The 24,431-nt window shown below is 49.3% G+C and overlaps 1 protein-coding gene across 32 annotated transcripts in view; it reads left to right on the top strand.

Annotated features, from left to right (window-relative positions):
* Window positions 1–24,431, top strand: part of LOC106026067 (sperm motility kinase 2B-like) — a 92,809-nt gene that overhangs the window by 49,804 nt on the left and 18,574 nt on the right. For 13 of the 32 annotated variants that reach the window (XM_063238066.1, XM_063238065.1, XM_063238063.1 and 10 more), the window contains 4 exons: window positions 1,089–1,215; window positions 3,860–10,382; window positions 14,362–23,833; window positions 24,246–24,292. In XM_063238066.1, coding sequence (XP_063094136.1) covers window positions 21,909–23,833; window positions 24,246–24,258 — 1,938 coding nt within the window. In that variant the 5' untranslated portion in view covers window positions 1,089–1,215; window positions 3,860–10,382; window positions 14,362–21,908 and the 3' untranslated portion in view covers window positions 24,259–24,292. Of the gene's footprint in view, window positions 1–1,088; window positions 1,216–3,859; window positions 10,383–10,621; window positions 23,834–24,245; window positions 24,293–24,431 lie in introns of all 32 variants that reach the window. The other 19 variants (XM_063238078.1, XM_063238077.1, XM_063238085.1 and 16 more) reach the window with 18 other exon arrangements.

Here is a 24,431-nt window from a genome sequence, read left to right as displayed (position 1 = left end):
TGTTGCTCAGCTCCATCCCCCACCAGCCCTGAGCTCTGCTTCAGTGGCCTAGTCAGTTTCAGATCAGCCTACTTTGTCCACTTCCTCTTGGTTAGCAGAGCAGACGCTCTGCCTGTCAGAGCTGTGAATAATGTCCTGGTGTGTGTGACTGGAGGCAGGGTGTGGGGGGCTCCCTCACCCTCCCCTCCCCTCCGCTCCAATATTTACCCAGGGATGGGAGTCAGATGCAGCGACCTCAGGGGTCACCCAGTTAAACAGCTTCTGCACCCCGCTGCATTCTAACTGTTGCCATTGTGCTGTGCTCCGGAGCCTGTTCTTCCCCACTGTCCGCTGAGGCCCATGCTAATGGCCGTCCTCTCTGGCCCTGCTGGGAGGCATGGTCTGGGGAGAGTCTCATGCTACCTTCTTTTCTCTAGAGATCTTGGGCCTATTATCAAGTGGCTTTAGCTATGAGGAGCACAATCTCCTGCCTCCTCCTTCCCCTGCCCCAAATCTGGCTGGTGAAAGAGGCCCAGGCAGTGGGCTTGATTGTTGAGACTGAGGGTCTTCATCCATCTTGAGCCCTATGACCAGAGTAGTGGGGCTTGTCCTTCTTCTATAGCTGCCCTATAGATTTCCGAGTACTCAGCCAGTGAGTGTCATACTGTGTTCCCTTAGTCCCACATTTAGGGCCTGGAAGCTTCCAATATATCCTGTTGGGTTATGCGTGTTTTACCCAAAGATTGGTCAAATGTGAAATCAGTTTGGTCCCCTGGAGATCAAGTGAGATAAGGTAGCAAGTGTGCTCCATTTGTTGATTTAAGAGTCACATGTGCCACTAGTCAGGTGCATGCCTGTCTTGTCATCCTGTACTGCCAGTGCTTGGCAGGCTGATGCAGGAGGATCACCATGAGTTCAAAGCAACCTGAGGTATATAACAAGACTTTGTCTCAAAGAAACAAATAACTGAGGAGAGCGATGTAACTCAGTGATAGAGTACCTGTACCATGCACAAGGTCCTTGGCTTAGTCCCAGTACTGAAAAAATTGTACATGTACATGTGTCTTCATGAAGCCCCTCTTATAAATGTTACTTACTTTCCCCTGCAGCCCTCCCCTCTTGAGGGACACTGCTGGAAACTGCTACTGATGGTGCTAACCACCTAGTGCATCTTGGAGGTGTTGGCATTCAGCAGCAGCCTAAAGTCAGTGCCTGTTGAGGGCTGCTCTTGGCCTGGTAAGTACTGTGCTGGTGACTGTAGTGACAACCAGGTGGTCAGAACAAAAAGATTAGGACGCGCATACCTAATTACATGGAAAGGTAGATATACAAACACTATAAAGAAGACACAAGACAAATGAGAACCTGAAAAACAACATAGAGAGACAAAATAGGTAGCATTTGATAGCATTAATATTTTTGAAAGAAAATATTAAAGTCAAGTGTTAAGTTGAGCTGTTCTACTTGGAACTGGTGTGAAACCCTGCCTACGTTTTCCCCCTAATTCATGAGACACCCTGTGTCTTGTCTGAGAGCCATGAGCTCTGTAGAGCACACTTTAAGAAGCATTGATCTATTTTGATTCTTGTAGGCCAGGAGTGTGGCCCCAAAGGGCCGAGTGCTTACGGGGTTTGAAAATCAGGGGAGCTGGGATCAGGGTACAAACCAGCTAGAGGGTAAGGGAAGCAGCTGTGTCCTGGAGTACTTGTGTCAGAGCAGATGTCAGGCTGCAACCCAAATCCTGAGTGCTAGGAGGATGCCTCTCTGCAGTGACTCCAGAGGATGTTGCAGGCTAGCCACAGGTCACAGCAGCCCCAGCCCGGCTAGAGACTGTGGTAGGGCAGCAAGGAATCTCAAGGACAGCTCAGATTCCAAGAGCTCCTTGTGTGCCTGACCAAAATGTGAAGAACTCTCAGCAGAGGTAAGACGGAGTGTCCGGAAACCTCCTGTTACCTGCTCAGCTTCCTTCTCCTGCCCTGCTCCCTGCTGGGACTTCTGCCATTTTAGCCCGGAGAGAGCTCAGGCTAGGTCCTGGTAGTGGATACAGCAGTTTATACACAACCAAGTGGACACTGCCCCTCACTCCCACTTACAGGAAGAGCTGGCATGGGGGCATGGAAAGAACACAGAAGAGGTGTTTGTCTTCTTGTTTCCTTAGATAGAGACTGAGCAGTGCAGGCCATAAGGTTTATAGGGTCTCATGGTGCCAGGACAATTCATGTTCTATTTTTCCAGTGGGTGTCTGTGGTACCTGCATGCTTCATGTCAGTCTATGGGGGAGACTGGGAGCAGAGAGAGCTGGCAGAGGGCTGAAAAGCTGTGGGGCAGTCCGGCACTGTGGATGGCAGACAGCATCTTTTGGAGACTTTGAGAACCTGCTTGACACTAGAAGTCTGAGGTTGATTTTACCTGAGAGGACCAGCAACCTGACCTAAGGGGCATCCCTCTGCCCCCACTGTGCTCTGGTCTCTGTCGGGAACTCTCCAGAACAGCATGAATGAGAACACTTCCAGCTGTGCTGCTAGATCCAGATGCAGGTGACAGCTCTTCATCTATACCACAGGGAAATCAAGAGGAAATTACATGTCATTTGCCCCTTGCACAGAAGTAGTTGCCAAATCAGACATTGCTGATCAGACTTGTGCAGGGAGGACTCAAGGGAAGACTTATGCTGCATCCTTGTCCTCTGAGCTGTGGAGACTTCCAGATGATGGCCTGGGTACCCCCAAGGCTTTGTCCGCCTGGCTGGGTCTTGAGCCAGGCCTTGGCCTTGAGCCCAGCCCAGTGCGACATGGCAGCTGTGGCCCAGGCCAGGCCTCAGAGGCATGCGTATAACAGGCGGGAAGCAGTCAGCTGTGATGCACACTCAGCAATGAATTAAAGAATGAATGAATTAATTCATTCAGCTGTGATGCACACTCAGTAATGAATTAAAGAGATGACGTTTAAAAGGGAAGCCCATTCATTTGTAAGGAAGAAAAAGCAGAAACCAAAAAGCTGCACCATTTGAGGTAAGGGAAAGGGACGTCAAGATGGATTCCTCAGGTCTTTGTCCCCAGCTTCCCTTGATCAGTGAGAAGGCCCCTCCCTCCCAGGTCACTACCTGGAACTGGTCACCTCCTGATTGGCTCTCCGGACTTCACAGGTGGACCCCAGGTCACAGCACCCTGCCCCTGCTCCAGTGCCTATGCGCATGCCCCTGGGTAGGCTTTGTGTTCTCACTGCCTGCTTGTCCTTGGCAGGCCTTGTGCCTGGGACTGATGGATTGGTTAGGAGGAGCCTCACAGACAGACTTCCTGGAGCTAGTAATTAGGCAAGGGGATTTGTGTGTATCTAGTGCAGTCATGTAGTGACCCTAAAGTGAGAACATTGTATGTTACATAGGAGTTTTAGGATAGATGCCCACTTTTGCCTTCTTTGCAGCTCATGGGAGGTTGTGAGGGACAGCTGCCTTGGTTTGAAGTCCCTGGCTCCCTTTGTGCTCTGTCAGCTCTTCTTCAAGTCTTTTGATGTCAGTTTCTTTTAACTGCTTCCAAGGAATTCCTCTAGGCCAGCTTTTTAACTCTTTCTATTTAGAGTTAGCCAGAGAGACTAGTGAGGCCCTTATTCTATTCTGCCTTGTCTATGGATCCTTTCCTCTGTACAGTCAGGCATTAAGGCTCAGCCTTGTCTGCTGGGAATCTCCACGGTCCTCTGACTGCATCCCAGTACCAGCTTCATGGAGGCTGATGCACTAGCACATTGTGAAGTTCTGTGTTCTCTCTAGGTCCAGTTTTGGAGGCAACGGTTTGCCTTAAGTCTTCAGATTTCTGACAGAGACAAGACTTGTGGATCTTCATTTCAGTTGTTTTGTTTTATTTTTGCTTTTGCTTTTGTTTAGGTGTTATGGGGACAGAACCCAGGATCTAATGCATGCTGGCAAGTTGCTGCCACTGAGCTACAACCCCAGGCCTGTTGGCTTGTTCCATGTTGGTAGGACAGAAGAGCAGTGTTCAGGCTCTTCCAGACGAATAAAGAGGAGTCCTCCCATTTATTGTTCTTGGTGAGTATGTAAGAAAACCTAGATCTTGGTGTGCGCTGTTCCTGGGAGTAGTTGCTTCTAGGCTCTTAACAGGAATGTGTGTGTGTTTTCACAATCCTCTGTGTGCACATCTTTAAATAATTTTATATGTGTTCATGCCAGTTTTTACTAAGATAAATATGAATTTATACTGATTGCTCTAGCTCCATTCAAATTCCATATTGTGACATTACTTTTAAATTTCATTCTCTACGTATTCCTTGCTGCTGGATAGGATTTCAGTTGATATGGATCCTTGTCCGGCGCCGCGTCTGTCCCGCAGAATGAGCCACACGAACACTTTGTCTCTGCAGGCTCCTTTATTGACTGGGCTACAACCTCAATACACGTCCGTCCTTGACGGCTTCCTACATGTTGTGCGTGGGGCACTTCCTACACTTGGGCTTATATAGCTAATGTTATCCAATCATGGGATTACACGTGGGGACAGGCGATTGGGCGGCAACAAGGAAGCAATCAATCATTACCATATATGGCGAGGACAGTAAGCCGAGCAAGAACCAGGAAGCAGGATGTGTGCGCCATCTTGGGCACACGATGGGCGGGGGAGCAGCGAGGCGGTAGGCGGACACCATCTTGTGGCTATATTCTCATGGGTAATACGGCAGGCTCCCAACAGATCCTTATTTAACTTTGACAGTATTTTTTTTTTAATTGGTTCTGGGGATTGAATGCCTGACCTCGTGCTTCCCAGTGAGGCACCTATGCCGCTGAGCTAAATCCCCAGCTTTCATGGTATTTTTTGAAATTGAACAACATCTCATTGCATTTTCTTGATTCATGACCATGTAGTGCATGGTGAGGAATGATATATTTGTTTCCAATAACTGAATTTTATCTCCTTTAATTATTCATTGTTTTATACAGCAAAATCAATATAATCCTAAAGGAAAGTGACCTTGATAGGGCCCTGAGAGAAATCACTTCTCTGCCCTAACTCCCAGACACAGTTACCACCACCCACTGCTCAAACAAGTGCAGGGAGGATGAAAAACAGCAAAATGGTGATCATCTGTCAGGAGCATCAGTTTCATTGTAAGACTTGAGAGAAACAGCAGTCTATGAGGAACCATCTCCTCTACTCAGAAATATGGGAGAAAGAAAGCCAGTGCTGACCTCTCACCTCCCTGGTCAGCAAAGACAGAGGGATAGTGGGTCTTTCAGGCCCACAGAGTCCCCCAGAGTCAGCTGACCTGTGCAGGGCACTGCACCCTCCAGGAACAAGTTCCAAATGCCTTGGCACATGGCCCTTTCCTGCACAAAATGGGCTCTCCTTCCATGCTCAGGAATCCTGGCACCCCAGGTTGAGCAGAGCCCCAGGCATCCAGGATGAGGGGCACCAGGTACAGGACTCAGGACAGAAAACACATTGGGCAGCGCCAGGGTCCTCTGGGGAGACTTCAGGGCAGAAAAGAAGGGTGAGAGTGGGCACAGCTCAGCATGGTGGGTGCTCCAGGTGCCATGGCCAGATGCTTCTTCTTAGGCAGACCCAGCCCTTCCCCTGGAGGAGGATGTTGGGGATCATAGTTGACACTGGAGGAGCTCCCCCACAGCAGCCAAGGGCTTGGTGACAGTTGGGGAGGGCAGCCACTTGAGAGGGTCACTGGTGAGGCGGCTGCAGGGCAGGCTTTACCTGAGAGAGTGTCCCGCCTCCCGGCATGGCAGCTGCTCCATAAACCCTGGGCACCAGGACCTTGTTGCAGAAGCAACTCAAAGGAAGCTGAGTGGAGAATATGAGTGTGTTGGATTTCAAGGACTGTGGGAGGGGTGCTTTTCTTTTCCCCCAGTTCCTGAAAACTGCCATTGTTATATAAAAGAACATTTTAAAGGGAATATTCCCCAAGTGTATAAAGACTGCAGTCTCAGGCATCATGGCCAGGATGGGGTATAACCCATGGAAGGTCACTGACTCTGCAAGTCTCAAGAAAATGATCACTGAATGACCACTGTCCTGCTGCTACAGCCCCACCTGCTCCAGGGGGGCGGGTTTCATATTCAAGGTAAAGCTTGCAGATATAGAGGAGGTGCCACCATTCTCCACAGATCCAAACCCCTCATCTCTCCCTCCAAGTGGTGGCCAGTGTGCCTGCTTCTTGCACTGAACTTTTCTCCCTGGGATGAAACCCCCAGGGAATCATGGTGGGAGAGGCTCCGTGTCCCCCAGTTCCCATCTGCAGTGTGTCGTGCCCACCTAGTCCTGCTACTTTCAGAGTGTCCTGCCAGCTTGGTCCAAGGAGCTCCCACTCCAGCTCCTGCACCACCCCAGCCCCTGTCAGCAGTAGGAGGTGGGGCTGGAAGGCTGTGAAGAGGAGGATCAGAGACTGCCTGCAGGCCATGTGCTGCCACCGCCTGCTAGCCTGGGAGCCAACACAAGGTGGCCCCAGTGTAAGTGCTGCACAGCAGAGAAGCAGACCACATTCAAGGAGGCTGAGTGCTCCGGGCACTTTCTCAAGTGCGCTGCTTGATGATATCATTTTCAATTGTCAGGGTGTAACTGTAGGGAGGAGATGAAGGAGGCAGGAAGGGCACGTGTGGGCAGAGGGAAGAGCCTCAGGTGGCAAGGAGGAGTTGCTGTGGGGTCTACTGCAGCCACCACCATCTGCCATGTTTCCTAGTGAGCGTCCATTACACATGTCTGCTTGCATTTGTGGACATGACAGTGAGGTCAGCCACACAGGTGGAAGCCATAGTGAGTCATCTTGCAGCCCTTTGTCTAGTGAGCTGCAGGAGAGAGGAGGGGGAGGCAAGACCACTAGTGCATCCTGTGGGAATGAGGGCGCACGCCCTGGGAAGGCTGTGCGGGCACCAGGAGCTCAGATCCTGTGGGAGGAAGACGGCAGAGGAGCAGGGCGGAGATTCACCTGCCAAACACTCTGCACCTGCCAGCAAGGCTCTCCCTCTCCTCGGCCTCCATGCACTGCCTATCTCCTGAAAGGGCTTGCCCTTGGCTAACCTTGCGGGAAGGGACAAAACCAGGACTCTGTTCCAAACTCAGGGCCTAGCCACACAGCCTCCTGTGTCCCAGCCTCAGTTTCCCACTTGTGGAAGCACTGGGGCTGAGGTTGGGGATCGAGATGTTGCTTATTGTGCCCTTATTGTGCACAGCTGAGAAGGTGGCACGCCCTCTTTCTGTCCCCTGAGGATCAGGGTGGCTTGTGCTGGGCCTGCTCCAGGTGGGGGATGCGGGGATGACACGGGCTGCTCTGTAGCTGCGTGGCTGCATGGGCTGTGGCTCCAGTGGGAACCAGGAAAGGCTTGCTCTTCTCATCTGGTTTTGAAACTGGAGACCGGAGGTGACCTGAGGGCTGTGGCCAAGTGGACCTACTGCCACTCACATGCCAACCACCCAGATCCCCAGCTGCTGTCCCTGCCCAGGTGTGGACAATGGTGAGGACATTCCCCAGGAGACACTGATTGGGATCTATGAGCGAATCCAACAGCAGGAGCGGAAGACAAATGAGGACCACATGTCCCAGCTGCCCCCAGAAGGTGAAGAAGCTGATCGTGGGGAAGAAGCCCATACATGCTTGGCCCTCAGGCATGGGGCCGCCTGCCCACCATTCTGGCCTCTGGCAGGCAGAGCTGGCGGGGGACTCCCAGGCACTCAAAGCAGTGCCTGCAGGCTTGAGGAATCCTGGCTGTTTGCTCGGGTTGCACTTGAGGCCCTCAGGTCCTTAGTGATGGCCCAACTCTGCTAAATCTAGGCTCTTTCCTTAGTGATCTGAGCCCCCTGTCCCTGACAGGGCACTACAGTGAGCTTTACACCTTGGCCACTCCCTGGTATCCAGGCTGGTGGAGCTGAGGACCTGGCGCCCTGGCTGGGCATTGCTGTGCACATCCCCAATGTCCCAAGGTGATTGTGGACGTTAACATCGGTCCCTGTGCTGTTTTGCCACAGATCAGATCACTGTATCACCGGCTTGGCTTGTGAGTACCTCTCTGCTTCTCCTTCTGGCCACTGACCACCCACCCTGGGGAGCCTCCATGTGTCCTGACGTGTCCCTAGCCAGTTCCCCGTGCTCTAGGAGCCAGACTTCTGGCTGCTGAGTTCATGAGTGACCAGCATTTTCTGCTTCGTGGTTCCCTGGACTGACCTCTGGCATCCCTGAGACCACAGCCACAAGGGTCAGGCTTGTGGTGGAGACACAGCTTTCAGCCCTTGGGGTGGCCTCTGTGGGCGTCCACACCATTGCAACAGCCTGCTCTTGGCCTTGCGACCCAGGGTCTATTTCTCCTAGCTCTGTCTCCATCATGCTACTTGTGACTGCTGCCTGCTCTGTGACCGCCACTAGCCTGGCAGATTGAGGCATGTCCCCATCTCTGTCCCCATCCCTGGTGCCCCAGCAAAACATCCAGATCCCCTCCAGTCCTCTTCCGTCCTACTTCTGCCTTCACACTTCCATTCTCAGGCACCAGGGTACACAAGTCCCCTTTGCCCTGTCTCCTAACAGTAGGTCTGTGTCCTTTGAGAGCCAAGGTGCTCCCCAAGGCAGGCCCAGGCCTTCCTGATGGGTCCCCTAGTGCAGGGCCCCCCATCTGGCAGGTTGGCTGCAGGTTTCAGGGCAGCACCACTGCAGTGACAGTAGGGTGCCTGAGCCTGGTGAGCTTCTCAGAAGGGGCCTGCTGCTCTCAACCCCCAGCCAATTGCTGTGGCTCCTAGGGACAGTGTGTTCTGATTGGCTCACATGAGCCCTGCCCCCTGGACCAGAGGAGGACCAGAGAGTTCTCTCCTCCAAACAAAACTAAGGGCTGTGAGGGTCTCAGGTGCAGGCATGGCAACTGTTCCCCAGCACAGGGAAGGCTCATGCTGGGCCTGTGCGTGATCTGGCTTCTCTCCAGGGTTAATTCTTTAAAGAGCAAGGGCCCTTACTGCCCGTCCAGGAGGACAGGCACTTCCTGCTTGACAGGGCCCTAAGGGGGCCATGCACAGCCATGGCAGCATCTCTTTGCTATACCATGGGACTGAGGTGCCAGCTGGAATGACACTGAGACTCAGATGGATAGGAAGCACTGTCCCCAGCGTAGTGTCTGCCCAGATCAGCTGAGCCCAGACTGCTGGCCTCTGGGCCTGATCGAGGTTCCCGGGTGCCCTGCAGTCCTTGGAGTGCTGAGACTTAGTGTGCCTCAGGTCACTAAGACCTCTCAGAAAAAGAACTTGATGACATACAGCTTCCAGCAGTCCTTGTACGGCCTACAGATCTTGCTCTTCCAAAACCATTGTGAATCTGTGCTGAGGGTACCTGTGTCCCCTGCCCTGAGGCATCTTCCTCCACTCTGTGCCCACCTCAGTACAGCAAGCAGCTGACAGTGTGACTGGCCATGGGTCCCAGGTTCCCAGGCACAACCCCAAATCCTGGAGCACGGTTGAGCCCATATTTAAATCTTCACATCAACATTTAAACATCTCGTACTTCAGTCGAAAAATCAGAAGGCTTGGTGTCCCTGGAGTCCCTTCCTATGTGGCAGCAGGAAAGCTGTGGTGCAAATGGACTGGTACACATATCCAGCACACCACAGTGGCTTGCAGCCCCACTGGGCCAAGACCCCCAACATATCCAGCAGGAGATGCTCAGCCAGGGGATTCCCATGACAAGAGCCAAAGTCCAGATGGCACTAGGAAGGCACCACTGGGTGTCCCAAGAGCTCAGGGAGAACACTCAGGGGAGAACAACTCCCAGCCTGTGGTCCAGCACTGCCTGAGTGATGGGATGATGCCCCACCCTCTCTGTTCTGCTCTGGGACTCAGATCCTGGCAGTGGGTGAGGGTCCCAAGGTGAAGGCCATCTTCCTGACCCTCAGGCAGGCCTGGGCACCTTCCCTTGCACTGGGCTGTCACCCTCACTTGGTGTGCAGGCAGGGCCCAGGTCAGGGACATGTGACCATCCATGCTCACCCTGATTCTGCTGCTGAGGCAGAGCTTAGAGCACTAGGCTCTAAGGCTACCATGCCCCAGGCCCTGTGACCAGCATGGCCACTTCATGGATGTACTGCACCCATGCCCACCCCTCTGCTTTACAGACTACCCCAATAGCATCTGGCTCACAACTGCCATGGCCGGGGAAGACCCCAGAGTGTGAATCACCTCCAACACCCCTACCTGCAAGCCCAGAAGTTCACCACTGACCTGTGGGAGTCTGTGGAAGAAGTGTGGGAGATGGAGAAGCAATGGATAGAACCACAGGGAGGAGGTATCATCCCTCATGTCTCCTGGATTCCCCAGGCCACCTGTGCTCCTGACTTGGCCTTTCTGTCTCTGACCGCAGGAGAGGTGCCTCTTGTCCTTTCTGGCCTCCACAGCCACTTGGAGGGACAGCAATACCAGGTGAGGGGCTGGGAAGGGGAAAGGAGAACCCGCTTCCCTGGGGACACAGTCCTGCCTGTGTGAGCACAGCCCTTGCCTAGGGACACTTCCTTGCTGGTCAGTCACCCATGGACAAAAGCCAGCAGGATCCGAGGTCAAGAACTTTGCCCTCACCATGATCCTTTGCCACTGGTCCTGAGGGTGCAGCCCAGATCACTCCCCAGAGACAAGTGCTGTCCCCACCTCTGTCCTCTCTGCAGAAACACCTGACTGAGCTCTGCTTCCCTGCCTGACCTTACCAGCCTTGACCTCTCTGCCTGCCCAAACTGAGCCTGCCCTGGATGCAGCCTGGCCTGCCCTGTGTCCTGCCCACGTCTCCATCTGGTAGATTGTGATGTAGGCCAGTATCAGCCCCGAGAGAAGGCCATGGTCATCTGTGTCTCCTGCCATGACTGCTCTCCCCAACAGTGACCCCCTCACTTGCCTGTCACCCTCTCTGTTCCAGCACAGCTCAAGAAGCAGAAGGCTGTTTTGCAGGCCAGCATGTCCCAGTGCTCCAGCCTCAACAAGGAGCACAGTGGGCCAGGGGTTTAGCTCAGTGGTTCAAGCTTCTGCCTGGAAAGTGTGAGGCTGTGAGTTCAATGACATTACCAAAAACAAAAACAAATAAACAAACAAAACCAAGCAGCCCCAACACAGGAAGCTAAGCCAGGCCTACCTGGATGACAGCTACATGGGTGGCAAGTGCAGTGTGCTCAGAATCTTTCTGTGCCACATCTTAGAAGCTGGTAGGAGCCTGGCCATAGCTGCCTCCTGCTGTAGCACTGGCAGTGGAGTACAAGATGAGGCCACGTGACCCAGCAGCCACATGGCTCTCACAAGGGTGTCTAGCCAGCCAGCTTCCACTGGGGGAAGAGTCTCTGGAGAGTTGTTGCAGGGAACTTTCCTTTCTGATGGCCTGTGAGACCGTCAAAGGCTGATATAGGCCTTGGCCACTGAGATACTCAAAGGCTGATACCCGCCCTCTTCCCTTCCTGGGGCTTTCTGCCACTCTGCCCTGGCCTTGGCCAATGTGGGACCCCCAGAGTCTGCTCAGGGTGCCATCCCATTCCCCACCCATGACCCTGCCTCCCACAGTTTACTCATTTCTCAGAAAGGTTTTATCCTTGTTTTTCAGTGGAAAGTTTTCTTTGCTTTTGTTATTTTTTCCCCCATAGCAAACCCCAAAATTCATTGCCAGCATGAGGTATAAGGCATGGCTTCTCAACTGGGTACTGTGGGCATTTTGGCTAAACAACCCTAGCTTTGCATGAGACTGTGCAGCACCCCTGGCCTGTCCTCACCATCCCTGGCATCTCCACAAGCAGCTGGGTGATGCTCAAGCCTGGGTTGAGAACCCCTGGCTATCCTGGTACATGTTGTGGGACTGCTTGGGCCTCTGCTGGTATGGTCTGGCTCTGTTTGAGTTTGCACAGTGTGGTAGGACCTGCTCCCATTACTTAGGAGCTACTAGAAACTCCTGTGCTCCACCCAGGTGTCAGGGGCTCCGTGGCTAGCCACAGGCTCTCCACTTGATTCCTGCTGCAGAGGTCTGTATGCTGTCCCAGGCACCCCTGTGCCTGGAGAGCCTGGAGTACACCGAGGAGGGATCCTCGGAGGCTGCTGGACAGCCAGCTTGGAGGCTGCAGGACTCTTACTCTGCATGAGCACCATGCGGGCAGTGTGATGCCCTGGCACCCTGTGATCCTCATCATGCGGAACCTGGGGAGTGACACCATGACAGTTGCTGCCTGTGACCTTCCTGGTCCACATCCTTCCAGGATATGACACGCCAAGGACCCAGCTTTAGCCCACAAAAACTGGACCAGGGAGGGTCCCAGTCTGCTGAGCCTGGGAGGAGCCACTCTCACTCCAAGCTGCAGATGGAAGGGTACTAGGCTCTGGCTTCAGCAGCTGCCTCTTATCCAGGGACACAATAGCCAGCTTTGAGTAACAGTGGCTCCTCCCAGGGAGGCAGGAGGGAGAGGATTACAGGGAGCCATCATGGCCATGGTCACAGGGAAGGACTCATCAGATTTTGTATAAGAGCTGGTGTGTTTCACTTTGACACCCCGATGACCTGCACAGTATGGACTGTCCTGGAAATGCTTGGTTCCCACTTCTGCCACAGGTGCTCCTGTCTTTCTGGGGTGATCCACTTCCTCCATTTCCTGTGATCTCACTTAGACCCCAGCCCACTGGACCTCATCCTCCCACAGCAGGCCACAGGGTTGGAGTGGGGCAGTGCTCTGTCTGGTTGTGCTGTAGTGAGGTTCTGGTCCCCGTGGGGGATCTCAGCCAGGCCTCCACGGGATGGCAGGATGGTTAGCAGCATCGTGGGCCTCCACCTGCAGGATGCTGAGCCCACTTCCCACCCCTGGGTCTCCACACCCCAAACCAGAACTCCCCAGGCAAGGGGGTGAGATGGGGCCTCGCTGGGAATTGTTGCTCCAGGGCCGGAGAAAGAAGGGTCAGAAAAGTCTCACAAAACCCAAGGCTCCTATATTTTCTTGCTATTACTTTTCCACCCCTGACAGCAGCTCAGCGTCTGACCAGCACCCCCAGATAAACTCACACAGGCTGGGGAGTGGGGAAGCTCTCAGGGATGGTGAGGAAGGCCTGTCATTTAACAGCACGGACACTGCAAGGACACAGGCAAACACCCAACCCAGGCACCATGGAAGGTAGTCAGGCAGTGCTGATCTGTCCCAGCTCCCTCTTTCAGCCCAGGCCAGCTCTAGGCTGGGCACCAGTGGCCGAGCACTCACACAGGGATAGGGTTGTGACCCTGGAGCCAGCCCCTGGTTTTGAACAGTCAGCCCAGGCTCCCATGGGTCTATTCATAGTTAAATTGCTTTCCCTTTTGAGTCTCAGGAACATGGGTTCACAGTGTGTGTGGTCTGTGTCTGGTCCCCTTCTCTCAGGGCAATGATTCTGACTCACACATGTGTCATACAGATATATATCTCCCAGGCCTGCCAGCTGCTGCTGTCAGCACAGAGGCCTCTTGTGATGGCCTCAGACACATGGGTGGCCAGGGTGTCCCTCCTCAGCAGAGCTGCTCAGCAAGGGAGATGAAAGGAAAGCTTCCCAGGAAGGCAGTGATATGAGTGTGAGGATCACCAGGAATGGAACAAATGGCGGTCATAAAAACTCAAGTTTATCATTCTCCCAATTACTCATGAAGTCAAACCAACACTTCATAGAGGATAGCAGTCCTGTGACACAGGCCCTGTGGAGGTGCAGGCAGAGATGGTCACCCAGCACCCTGAGGTGCCCAATGCCAGGGGCTGTGCACTTGAGGGCAATGAGGGTGAGTTCATGTTAGGCACCTTCTGTCACAATGGAAAGAAGAATAATGGCCAGGTACAGTGAGGTCCACGGTGAGCACAGAAATAAAATGTAGGAAACAGCAGCACACAGCCTGGGAAGGCAGAAATGTCGCACTGTTTCCCTGCACACACGTGGCCTGGTGGGTCACTGCTGAAGGGAGGCCTGGCTGACCAATGGCACACGCTGGAAGGCAGCAACATACATGCAACAGGATAGAGGCTCAGCAGGGTGAGAGACGAGAATACTAATCCAAAGGGAGGAGGAAAATCAGGGAAGAGCAAACAAAGGGTGGGTAAAACAGAGCTGGAAGATAGGCTGGAACCAGCTGAGTGAACACAGGGCAGTGATTTGCATTCATCACCAATTTCAAAGCACAGACTGTCAGGTGAGATTAACCATTGCACCTACAAAGAAGCTGCTTATTAGCTTTATTTTCCTTTTATGTAGAAATAGTTTCAGATTTTAAGAAGGTCATTGAGTTCCTATACACTGATCACCTGGCTTCTTCAGACAGGAGGAACGTAAGAGATCCGAGGGACGATGAGTGACATTAGGAAGTGGACGTTCCTGCAGTACTGCTAAGTACAGTGGACAGTTCACCTGGGCTTCTCCCATCTGTCTTTTACAGGACCTATCTAGGACTCCACATTGTGTGCAGTGGCGGGACACCGCTGTCTCCTCCCATCTGTGGCTGTCCTCTGTCTACCAGGAACGCTGTCCTTGTTCCTGTGCACAGGTCACTTGACTGCCTGCCTGTCATTCCCTCATGCTGAGACTATGGTGATGTGTTTCTGTCAAGAGCACTGCAGAGGTGACGGTCCCACCCCAGGTGTCTCACTAGGAGGGTCATGATGTCCCTAAGCCCAAGAACTGCTGATGTGATGCTGCATCTTCTTGATGGTAGTGTTTGCCAAGATTTGCACAGGAAATTATTTCCCAGCTCTGCTATGGATACCATGGGCTGCTACTTGGTAACTACCTACGTAGACTACCTCACTTCCAACTTCTGCTCAGTCAGGGCCCTGTGCTCTACTGGAATGTGCCTGTCACACTTCAGTCTCTACTGTGTGCCTAAGGGGAATTTTCTCCTTCCGTGTTGCTATCTCTACCTCAGTGGACCAGAAATCCCCTCTGAAGATAAGAGTACAATTTGGTCAAAAGAGGATACACAAAGCTCTGGCCAGTTCAATGCCCAAGGCAGTTGCAGTGACAACAGGAGTGTCAGGGAAAGTCAATTTCTGAGTGAAGACTGCATTCCCAAGAATAAAACAGGTTGTTTCAGGAGAAAGACACCAATTGACCACAAGTGTGTAAGAATTCAGAACACGTGTGCACAGAGCTTCGAAATGTGCAAAAAACTGATAAAAGGACAACTGAATACAGAATTATAGTCAGACATTTCAACGTCCTCACAATTTAATAGAAAAATTAAACACAATTTTTAGGGATCAAAAGATTGCATGTTATGGACAAACTTGTACCAACTGCCACTGACTGAAGCATCCCATCCAAACAACAGTGTAGTATTCACTGCTGCCAAGTGTACATGGAGGAAATGTTTCCAACACAGTCACAAAATAAACCCCAATAAATTTAAAAGAATTTCAATTATGCAGAGAATTTTCTCTCACTATGATGAAATACTATGATGAAATACTATGATGAATACTATGATGAACACTATGGTGAACACTATGATGAAATACTATGATGAAATTCACTATGATGAAATTTAGAAATTAACACTAGGGACAACACTATTTACCTAGAACCTGAAAGAATAAACAGTTAAGAGGAAGCATGGGAATGGAGCTCAGTGACAAAGTGCCTGCCCAGCAAGCGCAAGGCCCTGAGTTCAATTCCCAGGGCCAAAAATATAATCTAAAACAAAGGAGAGAATGTTAGCGGATATGTTTGAAAGCTTTGATGCAGGGAAAAAATTTCCTGAAAGACAAGAAGGGCCCAAGTCTATGGGCCTGTGCCTCATTTCCATGGAAGACACTGAATTCGTTAGACCTTTCTGAGTAACTTCAGGCTTGATTAGCTTCACTGCTGAATTTTACCAAACACTGAAGATAGAAGAAGTATCAGTTTTATACACTGTCATAAGAATTTGAGGAGCAAAATTTCCCAGTTTATGAGGTCACTGTTATTGTGATTATTCAGAGCAGACACAAGTATCAGAGAGATAACTACACATCAATACCCTTGAAAAGAACAGACACAAGTGTTCTTAAAACTTAAACAATGGAGAGAAACACCTCTTAGAGCATCACTGAAAAGCACTAACTAAAGAGATTTCCACAGTAGTGACAGTGAATTATCATCTGAATTATTCAAGGTGATAAAAGCTTAAATTCAACAGAATGATCAGTACATTTACAAAATACACTACTACAAAATTACCTGAGCTAAAAAAAAGACATGATACACAACGTAAATGAGTGACTTAGCAACGAATTTGAGTCCATAAATGGTACCAAACAAATCCTAGAGAATTAAACTTGTATCCAAAGTGTGGGCAACAGAAATGACCACAAGGACAGAGCCCTGGAGTTAGAAGACAGGGCTGGTGTCAGTGCCCAAATACTCAGGGACACCTTACAAAACTGGAACATGGACAGTAGATCCAACAGCTATTAGACGGTGCACAGACAACTAGAATAAGTGAAAAACCACAAGACAGCACAGATGGCATAAAAATCTGTGACAGAAACAATAGCAGAAAACTTTCTGAATATGGGGAAGTAACTTGACATGCAGATAAGAAAGACAGATGAAACCCCAAGTAGCCACAATCAGAAAAGGATCTCCCCATGACATATGACAGTTAATACCTGGGAAGTCCAAGGTGAGAACAGAATCTTATAACCTCATAAAGAAAAGCAAGGAATCACTTATAAATGTAAAACCATTAGAAATACAGCACACTTCTCAACACAAACCATTAAGACCAGGAGAGCTTGGAGTGAGGTATTTCAACACATAAAAGAAAGCAACATCCAACCCAGGTGATATATCCTACAAAACTCTCTTTCAAAACCACTCTGCAGGACTTCAGGGCAACCACTTCCCTCGCTGGAGCCCAGCCAGTCCTGTCTGAAACACACTGTGGATGGCCTGGCTGCAAGGCCTCTCTAGCTTCCCTGGCCTTGAAACTGTCAGATTGTTTGACATTGTTAGTGTAGAAACAGGAGAAGTGACTGGGAGCCCCTGGTTTAGAGGGGCAGTGATCTCAGTGCCCAGGGATTTCCCTGAACTCTCAGAGGACGAGCAGGAGTTCTCCCAGGGCCTGGCACATGTATGACCATCTTGATGTTCACCTCAGAGACAGAATACTGAACTCCAGTTGCAGGAGGTGTGTTGCCTCTCAGGATTTGGCAACTGTAGATAGAGAGCTTGTCTGCATGGCAGGATGTAGGTGAAACCTCCAGAGGAGTCTTCAAGGTTAGATGATGACACTGTAAACAGCATCCCTGCAAACTTTCCTGGTCTTGACTATTTCAGGAGCATAACACTAACTTTGTCATAAAGGTGCAGAAACATAGACACATTCATTACCAGACACACATTCATTCTTTAGAATATTTCTATTGATGAGTTATTAACTTTACTTTTATAAGTGTTGTTATATTACACAGTGGCTTACCAGGAAAAAAAACAAAAAAATATAAAGTATTGAATTTTTAATATTTATTGAGTGTTTATAATAAAGCATCAAAATTTAAAACATCAACAATTTTTTGGCATAAAGTCTACAAAAAATAACAAAAATATTCCTATACAAATTACACTGAAAATACCAACAGCAATTTACAAAAAAGTAATCTTCACTTCAATTATCACATCTAAATCAGTCTGTGCACATGACCACAGCGTATTCCATAGACACATAATACTCACACTGGGAGCACACGTTTTGCTGTCCTACTCTTTTTGTAGGATATACTTGATATCTCAGTTTTGCTGTTTTGTCAAGGTTATTGTGTTACAGAGTGTGCAGCCAACAGGAACATAAAATATCAAAAGAAGTTCTTAAATTCTTACTGTGTGTTGTGCCTTTAGAATACACATCAATGGGGCTGGGGGTTTAGCTCAGCAGCATAAGCACCTGCCTTGCAAGTAGGCGGTCGTGAGTTCAATCCCCGGTACTGATAAAAAAATGAAAAAGACAAAAAAAAAAAAAAAAAAAAAAGAATACACATCAATATATTTTCACATCAAAGATAACATCAAAAATAGAAACCTATGTGAACTGCAATGTAAACAAAAACAAAAATCTACCACATAAATAAGCTTTGCTTCAACTGTCATATCCAAAGCAGTCTTTGCACTTGTCATACCCAAGGCAGTCTTGCATGTTCCATATACGAGGGACACTTCCACTGATAGCATGTTTTGTTTTCCTGTATTTTCTTGTAGGACACAGTTGAGATCTTTTAGTTTTCCTCTTATCATCGTGGATCTAGGAAGCTGTGTGTGCCTATTCACCTGTCAGCTCACCAGTGCACTCCACAGTACTTCACATAATTCACTGACAAGAAAAGCTGGATATTTCTCTGCTGTAAATAACCTCATATGAACTGTAGTCCCAAACCTTAAGAACATTTCTGTTCATAACATCATCTGGTTTATTATTCTATGAATAAACACCTTGTGGCTAAGTTCAAGGCTAAATGTCTAAATTGAAAGCATAAAAAGTCCTCACATGCACAAGGGCATGCATTATGCCAGAGTTGACCCATCATTTTCCATGAGGCCTTTACATTCCTGCAATCACTATGAGAAATCCCTCCTAAGCACACAGATCCATAAATGCTTTCAGTTCAGCACCATGTCATAAAACGTTTTTGAATATGGCTAATGGTGCATAGAGAACACTTTACTTGAATTTTAACCTCTGTATATTTCACAGAATCTTGTAACATTTCATGTGCTAAAAATTTCCAACTTTGAATAGCAGTATCAGCATTCGTCCAATACATTTCACTCTTGCCAAGTCCCTCACTATATTTTGAACTTAGTATTAACATTAGATCATTTCATTTGGTTATGTGGCCATTTTGCAACATTTTCACTAGTCAAATATGTATTCACATTGTTTTGTCATCTTAACAAAGGAGGTCGGTATCAGTATCAGTTGATCTTTGCTCCACTTCACTGTCCCAGGAAGTTTGACTCACATGGCCAATTTCAAAGTCCTCTTCCTCCTCTTCATCAACATCCATCCATCCACAACACTCTTCTGTTATGAAAGTGTTTTGTCATAATGGATCATCTTCATCATTCATGCATGAGTAATCTGATGATTCATTCACTTGTGACCTCCTCCAAGATATAGTTTTCACATGCCATTGTACAGAACTGGGCTATTTCCACCAGAAAAATCAAAAGAAAGCTTTTAAAAAGACAAATCCTGGAGTAATGGGATATTATTGAACCCTCTTTGATGCTTGAATAAACACACAAAAGCAGTTAGATGGAGCACAACGTGGGTGAAAATCCCATTTTGAGACTTTTGCACTTGCTCACACACCTCATTGTTTGACACAGCAAGTGGATAATCACATAAACTGCTTTCCAGTGTCCCTCAGGGGAAGGTAGTGACATGCCCAGCTGGCTATTGCACTAAAGTAAAATTTACTGGTACAGGATAGGCCTGCTGCATGTAGTTATGTTGCTACCTACACTCTTAATATGTCCCTGTGTCTCCTGAAACCTTTTCTTAACCAAAGACCCACTCCAACAGTAGAGTGGCCAACTCTTCTGTATTTGGCACAGAGGACTTTTACTTTGTACTTTTTCTACCTTCTTGCTTTGCATCTAATTGGGTGAGGTTTCCCATCACGTCTCCCAGTCTCTGCTTTTGATTGGGAAGACACTGCCCCTTCATTAGAAGGGAATTAGAGCTTGCAAGAGTTTGCCTCTGTCAGGTGGCTGTTTCATGAGCCTTGCAGCATCTTGTCCTTGCTCTTTTTTGTCTTCTTCTTCTTTATTTTTTAAAATTTTATTTTATTTTATGTTTTTCGTATCAGGGATCAAACTCAGGACCTCACACTTGCCAGACAGATCTTATGCTGCTGAGTTAAATCCCTGGCCTAAAAAGAGGATAAAACCAAGGAAAATAAAACAGAACAAAACCGATCAAGATAAACCAGTATAAGTGATACAGGTCTTTAAAACTTAGAAAATCAGCAATAGTTACCATAATGCCTCTATCATCTTCAAAATAGCTGCAGATACCTTTGGACCTGGTAAAAATCAAACAACAGAATAGAGCAGAAACAACAAACACAAAACAATGACTGCAGTAAAGGACTTCAAAACAAGCTCACAGTAAGTCCAGAATGGCTACCATAACACGTCTTGCTATCTTTTGAACAGTTGTTCATGGCATCAGATTTAATATAATCAAACAAAATGAAAGAATAAAACCCAACCAACAAAGCAATGAAAATGACATGGTTTCCAGGCAGGGCCCACCCCCTTGTGAGGCCTGGTTCTCGCTCCACAGTCTGCGAATGCTGCTGACTGGGAGAGAGGCTTGGGCGTGGCTGTCCCCACTCCAGCAGCAGCTGTCCCGCTCTTCTGCAGGAGTCATTCGTTTTGGAGTGAATGGGCTCGTCACCTGTGTAAAAGCTACTTATGTTTTCTTTGAGGATGCCGTGGATATAACTTTGAAAATCCCAAGGCCACCCCAGGGTGGTATGAATCCGTGGCAGTTAAACATAGCCATATATAGGATGCTGCCCCACATCTGGGGAGTGAGTTTGTAGTTTCCTCCACGTATGCCAGACTGTGTCTCAGGAAATACAGTACTACAGGGTGCATTGTTTTCTTTTCAATATGTGAGCCTCTAACATGTAGAATACAAAACCAGTCCTGATTTTCATAAAGGTCCACGTATTCAGTTTTAACAGACTTTTCTTCAGACTTGAGTTCCTGCAAAAAAATTCTCCTTTGTGAGCCAGGGTCTTGCTCTGTAGCCCATGCTGGCCTTGAACTCACAGTGATCATCTTGCCTCAGCCTCCTGAGTGCTGGATCACAGGCATGTGGGACCAGAGCTGGTTCTTCCATTTCAACCTAAGGGACTCCTCTACCCAAGGCAGGCCTACTAGGAAGGACGGACATTCTTCAGTGCTTGCATCTAAGAATGTCTGAGCTTTCCCCCTCATTTTAAGGACAGTTTTGCTGGATGTGAAATGCTTAGTTGAGAGAGCTTTTTGTTTTGTTTCACTGTTTCATTCACACAGCACATGTCCACCTGTTTCCTTCTGTCCTCCTGTAACAGAATATCCTGCACCCCAGTCAGTATACTGCAGTTTCTTAGTTGTCCAGGTAACAGTTCTGTCTCTAAGAAACGGCTGGTCACTGTGATGCCTAGCTGGTCACTGTGATGCACACTGCATAAACCAGCCCCAATCAACAAGCCATTTTGCCCCTGTACTCCCCACTTGCTTATCCTATACAGGCCTCAGACCATCAGAGATCAGGGCCTGATATTCTGGGAATGTACCAATCAGTGCCCGTTGGTGTAAATAAATGTGTCTCCAACTCTTGGGTGTCCTTTCTGTGACTGTGCTTGCCGCTGCTCTCCAAGGATTTTGAGGATAAGTCTAATGACTATGTTTTTGGGGAATTGCTGTCAGCTGCACAGGCATTAATTTATTTGTCATATTTTATACACTGACCGTTACGTTATTCTAATGTAAGTGAAGTTGCAGCATCACTTTGACACCAGTAAGAATTAAGAGCAAAAGGAACTGGAGATGCTGAGTGTAGACATCATGGGATCTCTAAATGTAAGAGGTATTACAGATGCTGAGAACAGATTCTCAGAACAGAAACAAAAGGGATATTGAAGCATCCTACAGGTTTGAATTTCAAAAACTCAAGTGTCAATCTCCATAACTCACATTAGTAAGACATTTTGTAACATTTTTCTGTTAGAAACAAAAGACCCTCATGGCCAAGAGTGTGAGGGGTGAAGTTGAGGTGACCAGCTCTGCCTGGGCCCACTGGCACCATGACTTCACAAGATCCCCTGTGAGGTCACAGCAGATAGCTGTATAAGGTAGGGTTTTCAGCCCAGAGACCCTTTGTGGGTGAAGTGGAGTGGTGTTTGGAGAGGAGTTGGTGGTTGGAGATTCGAAATTTTGATAATTGATTTTATAATGTCTAGTTCCATCAAGGCATCCTTTGTGGCATGTAAAACATCTTTGCTGGACGTCATGTCATCGTCCACAGAAATGTCATCGTCCACAGAAATCTTCTGGGAAGACTATGACATGCTGTTGCCCCTTAGTGAGGGTAACTTTGCCACAGTAGTACTCACTGAACATGTGAGCACAGGGATGCTGGTAGTTGTGAAGGTACTTCACAAGAACAAGTTGGGGCCTACTGCTGTTAAACAGGAGGTCAGCATTCTAAAGGACCTTCAGCACCCCAATATCATTCAGTTGCTGGAAGTGTCAGAAAATAGTACCTGTATGTTCCTGGTGTTGGAGTATGCGCGCGGGAAAGACCTGCAGCGCTTTATCAAGTTTGCTGAGACACAGAAGCTGGAGGAAGAGAGGGCCCGGCTGATATTCCGAGAACTCCTGGAGGCTGTGTGGTACTGCCATGACAGGGGGATTGTCCATGGGGACTTGAAACCAGCAAACATATTAATGGACCGTGAAGGCCACCCCAAGCTCAGCGATTTTGGCTTGGCTTTCAGGTTCCATCCTGGCCAGGAGGTGACCGCGTGTGGAGGTACCCTATACTATTCCGCCCCTGAGGTATTCTTAAAAGAGAACTACCAAGGCCCACCACTGGACATTTGGTCTTTAGGCATAATTTTATATGAAATGATCGCTGGGGTAAACCCATTTAATGGGAGCCAAGGACAAGGGATAGAGAATGCCCTGAAGGGGCGATACCAGTTTCCCCAGCACTTCTCCAAAGAACTACAAAGTTTAATAAAGGGTCTTCTCAACCCTGACCCAAGCATGCACCCTACCATCGAGCAAGTAAGGCAGCATCCATGGCTTCGGCTGGAATCTGTCCCTCGTCATCCTCCTAAACTGCTCCCCAAAGCCACAGAAAGGGCAATACTGCACATTATGGATGGGAAGGGGTACAACCCGCTGAAGGTGATCGATGCAGTGAAGTACAGAAAATACGATCCTTACATGGTGCCCTTCCTGCTACTACGGGGCATGGCACTCCGGAAATTCCACTTCAGATCTGAGGCGAAGCCCACACACAAACATAAGGCTGAAGATCTGTTTGAACAGCCCACAAACAAAGATGAAAATCGGCTATCTTCATCTCCTCCCCCTGTAGCTTCCCCACCAGCTAGGAGGGAGAGTGAGCCCTGCCTCTTCACTGGCCACTTCCTCCCCGAGGTGAAGCCTCTCGGCCAGCAAAGGAAGACAGTCTCCCTGCCAATTGACATCAGCAGGACTCCCCCTGCTCGCACATCCTGCCAGCGCGGTCCAAACTTAGTTGGTACCTCTGGCCAGCCAGGCCCCGCTAACCTCATAGCATCCCACAAACCAAGTTGTGCTGCTGCTACTACCAAGGCCTGCCAGCCCAGCCATACTACTACCATCAAGTCCTGCCAGCCAGGCCCTTCTACTCCCAAAGCATCCCGTCAACCAAGCCCTGCTTCTCCCATCAAGTCCTACCATCCAGGACCTGCTACCCCTAAAGCATCCCATCAACCAAGCCCTGCTTCTCCCATCAAGTCCTACCATCCAGGACCTGCTACCCCTAAAGCATCCCATCAACCAAGCCCTGCTTCTCCCATCAAGTCCTACCATCCAGGACCTGCTACCCCTAAAGCATCCCATCAACCAAGCCCTGCTTCTCCCATCAAGAAAATCTTCCGTGCCTCTACTAGGCCATGCTGGCAGCCCAACCCTGCCTCTCCCGGTGAGTCCTTCCAGCACAGCCCTGGGACTCCAAATGCTGCCTTCACTGCTGCCCCAGCCCCTGTCAGCAGTAGGAGGTGGGGCTGGAAAACTGTCAAGAGAACCATGAGAGACTGCCTGCAGGCCCTGTGCTGCTGCCCCGTATCGACATGCAAGTGTCACAAACACAAGGTGGTCCCAGTGTAAGTACTGCACAGTAGAGAACCAGAGGTCACTCAAGGAGTCTGAGTGGTCCGGCTGCTTCCTCAGAATGTGCTGTGTCTCGATATCATTTTCTTTTTTTTTTTTTTTTTTTTTTTTTTCTTTTTCCTTTTTATCAGTACCGGGAATTGAACTCATGACTGCTTGCTTGCAAGGCAGGCACTTATGCCGCTGAGCTAAATCCCCAGCCCTCGATATCATTTTCAACTGTCAGGGAAGAACTGTAGGGAGGAGAGGAGGGGAGGGAGAAGGGCAGGTGTGGGCAGAGGCCAGGTGTGGGTAGGAGGAGTTGCAGTGGGGTCTGCTGCAGAGGAGGCTGGAGTGACCACAGCCACCATTGTCTGCTGTGTTTCCCAGTGAGCGTGCATTACACATGTCTCCTTGCCTTTGTAGTGCAGATCCATGATCCCTCCTATGGACGTGGTCATCCTGACAGTGAGGTAAGCCACACAAGTGGAAGCCACAGTGAGTTGCCTTGCAGCCCTTTGTGCAGGGAGCTGGAGGGGAGAGGAGGAGTCAAGATCACTAGTGTATCCTGTGGGCGAGAAGCAGAGGGAGGGGTTGGTGCACAGCATGGGA

The sequence above is a fragment of the Cavia porcellus genome, unplaced genomic scaffold (assembly GCF_034190915.1).
Source record: "Cavia porcellus strain 051 isolate PalLab524CR breed Dunkin Hartley unplaced genomic scaffold, mCavPor4.1 scaffold_27, whole genome shotgun sequence".
In the NCBI taxonomy this organism is placed as follows: Eukaryota; Metazoa; Chordata; class Mammalia; order Rodentia; family Caviidae; genus Cavia; species Cavia porcellus.
The sequence above is the reverse complement of the archived record's forward strand: the minus strand, read 5'-3'. Positions and strand labels throughout refer to the sequence as shown.